We start from the raw sequence: 6,853 nt of genomic DNA, 5'->3' as shown, positions 1-6,853 counted from the left end.
GATTTATTACTATGTGTGTGGGAAAGGCAATATAAGAGGTGTGGGATGGGGATGATCTAAAATTTTCCTTTAGAAGAATGTTTAGTAGCAACATGATGGAGCAGTGGAACCAACTAAAACATACTGTGTCCTCTATTAGGTTTTCTGATAATGAGGATACCAGGTTTGGAAGATGCACAATTCTGGCATGCACATTTCGCGTTCGTTGTATGCGGTGATTAACTTTAGAGGGATAACTCCAGTGTTTATTCATGCTCTATGAAATCTACATGTGCTCGAGTGCTCGCTAGAGATAATTTGATTAAGAGACAATCAGATCCAGATAAAGCGTGCTTACTTTGCTCGGAAAAAATAATCAATGGATCACTTGTTTTACTCTTGTGTTATTATGCATTTGGTATATGCAAACCTGTGTACTTGGCTTCATTAAATATAGCAACATCTATAGCATTTTAACGTATTTGTTTGTTCAATTTGAAGAACTGAAGCAACAATCTATGAACCTCCCCATAGTTTTGACCGCAAGTAAGTCGCGTCTTTATCCACTGGGGTAGCTTTTCTGCAGGGCAAGAGAAACTCCTGCTTGATGAGGTGTGCGAGTAACGTGAGTCAACCAACAGCATTGCAGCATAGTCATTTACATGCCTGATTGCTCTACCTGCAAGCAAATCATTTCACCATCTAAGAACTAAAGCGACAATATTTTTAAGAAGAGGGAATCATAAATGTTACAATAACAAAGCAGCTTACCAATAGATTGATTAACAGCTTTCATGCATAAATTCTCATAGTACTCCTGACCACTTCTGTTGCACTTCCTCAGTATACCAAAACCAGGCTCAAGTTTACACTCATCATTACTAATGAACGACTTGTCATCTCTGGAAGTATAATTTCCTATGTGCTTTATTGTCTCCATCAGTTCCATATCATCTGGGCTTGGATAAGGCAATCCAACCATCAGAACACAACGACCCATACCATCACTGAAGTTTATACCTTCAGAGATTTTCCCACCAACAACAGCCAATAGAAGTGCACCATTGACAGCATCTCCTGAATTTTTGCTGCACGACTGAATTGCCCCCTTGTATTTGTTGAGTATCACCTCAACATCAACACTGTTTCTTGGCTCTCTGAAAACATATTTCTTCTTAGAAATCTTGGAAATTGTGCCTGAAGCCGTCCATGCATCATAAACTTGCTTTATATACTCATAGGATGCAAAAAACATTACTATTCCTTCTGGCACTATTGCCACTATATTGCAAAGAAAACGCCCAAGCTCTTCAATCTGTACAGATGGACAGAGAAGAATAAGAAAAAAGTTATATGCATTTGAGTAGAGCCTATTACCAAAGCTGGTCTACACAAGACCAAATATAAACTCTAAATTAAGACTTTTTTGTAAAAGAACAGAACTTGCCATCGGTAAAGAGTTTGCACGAATCAATCCACTCATTTTAAAGGCTAGCATTTATATTTCATATCAAATGCGACAAAATAAATCAGGACATATGCACTTATGCATGTGCATTTGAGCAAGTTCTAAAATTGCAACAATGATACAAAACAAAGAGTCATATGGGTGAAAAGTTGCAAATGTATTTTAACATAAATTTATCCTACCTGGGTTACTTCTGTAGAAGAATAACATAGGGAGTACTATCAAAGCATTACTACGTAGGTCCTAATTAATATGCCCAAAAAGTATCTGCCTATTGATATCTATAATTCCATATATAGTATTAATTAGAAAGCATTGCAAGATAATGGAATTCTCATTATATACTAGAGTAGCAAAAGGAAAAGGATATATGACATGAGGTATACGAACCATGGTGGGAGAGCTCCTTGAACCATAGCTGAAATCAAATGTCATGCCTGAGGGTCCACGTGTAACAGCTATAGGAAGAATACTCTCGGCGGGAACAATATGGTTGCATGAGAAGAATTTTATATCACTCGGCAATAAGCTCGGAAACAAGCGCAACCTTGTTTCTTCAATAGGCTGGAGGGTTCCACCAGCCATAATAACAGCATGAGCATCCTCTGTGACCTGCAAAAGGAAAGATTTATGAATACTTACGTGAAATAGGATATCTCTTGTGTCCAAGCAACATATGGAGCAAGGTTACGTCACCTCTGAAAATGTTTTCTCTGCACAAAGCATCACAAATTTAATATATGCATCTTCAGGTTGTCCACCGGGCTTCTGCCGAGCAACTATGATTCTCCCATCATCATTGCAGTTTAATAGGGAGCGTAAGAAGTTGGCTAGTGCCTGAAATCTTGATATACTGCTTCCTTCATCATGCTGCTGCAGATGATTCAAATCGTTCACACCATCTTGGGTGATAAATAATTTGTTGGCGTACCCACTAACCTGAAAATCAATAGTCAATTGATCTAGATACTGGACACAACAATACTGAAAGGACATGTGGTGGAAGAAACATTTCACCTTGTGGATTATATTGCTTTCCTTCAGATACTGACAAAGTTTTACTATGTTTATGTTATCGATATCAAGGGAGAATAAAAACTTGTTTATAGTCATAGAGGTCACAGTGGAGGAACAATCTTCATTCCTTGTCAAAACTCGTAGGAATGACCGTGTTAGAACTGTCAAGGTTTGGATATAACGTCGATTTCCAGCTCCCAGGACATTCTGAAATCTATCGAGATATGCCTCCAGGTGGGAAAGAACTGCCCTTAACTAAGGAAATGAGAACCAGAAAATAAAGTTAGCTTCCACAATTGAAAGAAAAGTCTCAGTTTATTTGCAGATTATATTTTGCTTCGTAGAGGAAACTTCAAAAAAAAATGATCAAAGAGTATCATTCTTGATATCTTGCTGTTGCCACAGCAATACAACTAAGCAAAGTCAAAACTCTTCACCAGAAAACTCCCTCTGGCTTTACATGGAGAACCTATTTACAGTATCTCTGTGTTCGGATCTTGCTTAACATTATTGAATGTGCAAAGCAAACGAAATTAGAGTCCAGTTATACAGTCAGAATAATTTGAATTAAATGGACAGAACGTAACGGAAATAACTATGGCTATGTGATTGGAATGGGATGTAGCACAATGGCTATGTGCAAAGCAAACGAAATTGTGAAATTAGAGTTCAGTCATGCAGTCAGAATAATTTGAATTAAATGGACAGAATGGAACGGAATAACCATGGCTATGTGTTTGGAATGGGATGCATCACCATGCAGTTTCTGACAGATGTTAGAGATCTAGAACGAAGAATAAAAACATTGTTGCCATATTGTGAGGGGCATGGTATTTATGAAGAGCACAAAAAGGGGTAAACTATGAAGAGGAATAACCTGAGAAGATGTGATCTTTGAGTTGTACATGCTAGTAAGGGAGTCAGCTAAGTTGTGAGCTTCATCTATGATGACAACACTATTCTTCAGATTAATGCCAAGTGACTCTCTAGCAGACTTGAGCAACAAAGACTGGTAAGGAAGTACTACAAGGTCAGCTGAGCGGACCATGTCACGTGCACCGTAGTACGGACACGTTCCAATCTTCTTTCCAATTTGGGCCAAATCCTCAATGTCCAATGCACCATGGTCTGACACTTCGCTCCTGAATTGTTTTTGCAAACTTCTCTTTGCTAACATTGGACACCCACAAGAGGTCTTTGCTCGGGACCCCTTTCTCTTATCTCCCTCGACCTGAATATTCACAAGCACAAATAATTATTAGCGGTATACAACGAAGTTGTAAATGGCAGCATGCTGATGGTATTTAACCACTCAGCATGTGCAAAAATGGTAACCAAACAATTGACATGCAATACGCGAGGAAGTAAAGACATTGGATGCAAGTATGTCAAAGTTAACTCTATGCATATCTAGTTACATTTCCACCAATAATTGACAAAACAAAGTTCAATCTGATATCTTCTGAAGCAGTTACAGTCATGAAACAATCCTGATCATACCTATCACTCATGTTAGCATGGCAGGACATAAATGCGCAAGAAGCAGAAATGTAATATATCAAAATAACAGCTGAGTAATGAAAATAAAAAAAAAATCGACTTGATTGGCGCATGCCTTAATTTTGCTGCTCCTCTTGTTCGTCAGCAGTTCCAAGCACCTCTCGTTGATCCGGTTTACACTCCCCAGCTTCTGGACGTCTGCAAGCAAACTCAGTACAGATCAACTCACACAAACCCACGCACCGGAAATAAGAGAACCAAGCAAACCGAATAATCCACTGACCCTTGTTAATGCACAGGTTCTTTCTGGACCCCAAGCACACTGTCCGTAACTTCCCTGAGAACTCCGTCTTCTTGAGCTCCCCGATAAACTGCGAGAGCTGCGAATGCGTGCGGCTAGTGAAAAACACCTTGGGAGTCACCTCCTCCTCCTCCTCTTCATCCCCATCATCCTCGCTCTCACTACTACTACCTCCACCGCAGTGCGCACGCTTCCCAGCCTGCCGCCTTGTGCCATCCTCGTCATCACTCTCGTACTCGTCCAGCAAGAACTCGTCCTCGCCGTCGTCCTCCCCGGGCTTCTCCGCACCAGCCGCCTTCCTGGGCTCCTGCCTCCTCGCGGGGTGAGGCTTCGTCTTCTTCGTGCTCTCCTTCTTGGGCAGAAGCGGGGTGAAATCCCGCATCCAGTCAGGCTCTTCATCTTCGCCGCCGCTGGCCGCGGCAGTGGAGCCATCGGCCCGGTCGGGGTGGCCCCCCGCGACGGCGTCGCGGTGGTCCAGGAGCCACTGGAGCGCGCTGCAGATGATGCTGAGGGTCTTTCCGGTGCCTGCGGCGACGCGTGGGAGGCGGAATCGTTAGGGATTTGAGGGGAGCGGCTGAGGGGGAGGGGAAGGGGAAGGCGGGAGAGGTTACCGGTGGGGCTCTCGAGGAGGGCGAGGGCGCGGGGTCCGGAGGAGAGGGTGGCGTAGAGGAAGGACATGAACTCCGACTGGATCTGGTACGGCGCGAAGGGGAACGCCGGGAAGTCTCGCCGCGGCGACGGCGGCGGCATTTTGGCGAGCGCGCGCTGGTGCGATGGGTTTCCCGCGCGCGCGTCCGTTGGAGACGCAGATGGGAACGGTGCTTTATGATTCGGAACTGTCCCAAGGCCTCAAGGCCCACCATGTGCACAGCCGAACGATTCTTTTCTTTTTTTTTGACATAAAGCCGGATTAAATCACATCAATACAAAGGAGTTCCCGGATGGAATCCGGAACAGAATAGGAAATAAAACTAGAGTTTACATCTTGATAAGACTTAGCTAAAACATGCGCCGCTTCATTGAGAACACCAATTGCTTGATACCAGCCACGACGACGGACGATCTGTCCATGCTTCGCGAGTTTAGTCGTTGCACCAGAGAAAACCAATCTCACAGGAAGATCACCTTTCTCATTCCTTCATCTCGAGCTACCTCAACCGCCCGCCAAAGAGCCAAAGCCTCCGCATGCTCAGGTTGTTGGAGCCCCTCAATGTGTTGTCGACAAGCCACCAAGAAAGTGCCCCGGTGATCTCTCACGGCCACTCCTACACCCATGCACTCGGCAGCTTCAAAGATCGCAGCATCAGAGTTAATAAGAACTGTACCTTGCGGCGACGGTGTCCAAATTGTTGCTGTGGTATTGGACACACACATGTGCTTGAGGTTTGGTTTGTATAGATGCTCTTTGATCAGATCAATATAAGCAAGAATCTTCACACTTGTGCGGCTAGGATTTGGATTGACGTCCGAGTTGGAAGATGTCGCCTTGCGCAGCGGCAGGCGAAAGGAGGCGCGCTCGCCGAAGGCGCCAGCGACCAGGACGTCGAAGTAGCCCAGACGGAGCTTGACGTGGACGTTGGTGGGCTTGGAGACGATAGTGCCACCCTTGACGGATGGCACGGGAGGCGCATTGGCAATGGCCCGGTCAACCAGCGACGCATCCGAAGCCGCGCAGTGTGGCTCGCCATGCGGCATCAAAGGAGGCGGCACGCTCCTCCATCATGTCGGCATAGCCCGTGCCAACCTCTAGGTCGACCAGGTCATATTCTTCACCATCGGAAGACAACGCCTCAGTGATAGGGTCAAAATCGTGCCCGGAGGAGTTGTCCGCACCCGCTGCGAGGTCGTCGAAGTCGATGATAGTCACTTCGCTGAAGGTGCCGACGCTTTTAGTAGTTTTTGATGGCTAGGTTCATGGGGATGGATGTGATAGTCTCAGCCTTGACAGTGACCAGGACAACCTGTAAATCAACTCCAATGAGGCAAATGGGATCAATGGAGGGGGGATTGGCATAGGGGCCGGAGGAATGGGAGATGTGTTTCCGCTGCCAGTGCTCAAAAGGGAAGCGACTGATGGAAATGGCAGCCACAGATTCATGTTCAAAGATGAAGCGCTGGTCGGTTTTGTCGAATCTCCGGAAGAAGACAGAGGCTTCCCTGCCAATGAAATGTTGGAGATATGCCCAAGAGGCAATAATAAAGTGGTTATTATAATATATCTTTGTGTTTATGATAAATGTTTGCATACCATGCTATAATTGTATTAACCGAAACATTGATACATGTGTGTGTTATCACCGGAATTTGACCAAGTCAGAGGTGGGCCGCGATCGAAGATGGATGTGAAGAAATATATAGAAGAAGTATGTGGATCGGCCTTTTATACCAAGTTGGGCTTAATTGCCCGTGTATCTGTAACATATTAGATCGTATTTTAGTTTAGAGATAGAGTCTTATTCGTGCACGGCTTAGTGCATGCCCGCATTAGAGAGTCCCCTGGACTATAAATATGTACCTAGGGTTTATGGAATAAACAACAACTCACGTTCAACCCCAAAAACAAACCAATCTCGGCGCATCGCCAACTC

The 6,853-nt window shown here is 44.5% G+C and overlaps 1 protein-coding gene across 1 annotated transcript; it reads right to left on the bottom strand.

Moving 5' to 3' along the window:
• Positions 1-427: 427 nt before the first annotated feature.
• LOC124649867 (ATP-dependent DNA helicase DDX11) lies at positions 428-5,015 on the bottom strand. Its single transcript, XM_047189430.1, has 9 exons — positions 4,877-5,015; positions 4,248-4,790; positions 4,065-4,162; positions 3,342-3,695; positions 2,465-2,719; positions 2,144-2,386; positions 1,838-2,059; positions 751-1,294; positions 428-658 (listed from the first exon to the last, which is right to left on the bottom strand). Exons 1-9 carry the CDS (start codon positions 5,013-5,015, stop codon positions 453-455), a joined length of 2,604 nt encoding a protein of 867 aa, XP_047045386.1. The 3' UTR covers positions 428-452.
• Positions 5,016-6,853: the final 1,838 nt, after the last annotated feature.

Source organism: Lolium rigidum, chromosome 4, assembly GCF_022539505.1.
Source record: "Lolium rigidum isolate FL_2022 chromosome 4, APGP_CSIRO_Lrig_0.1, whole genome shotgun sequence".
NCBI lineage: Eukaryota > Viridiplantae > Streptophyta > Magnoliopsida > Poales > Poaceae > Lolium > Lolium rigidum.
The sequence above is the reverse complement of the archived record's forward strand: the minus strand, read 5'-3'. Positions and strand labels throughout refer to the sequence as shown.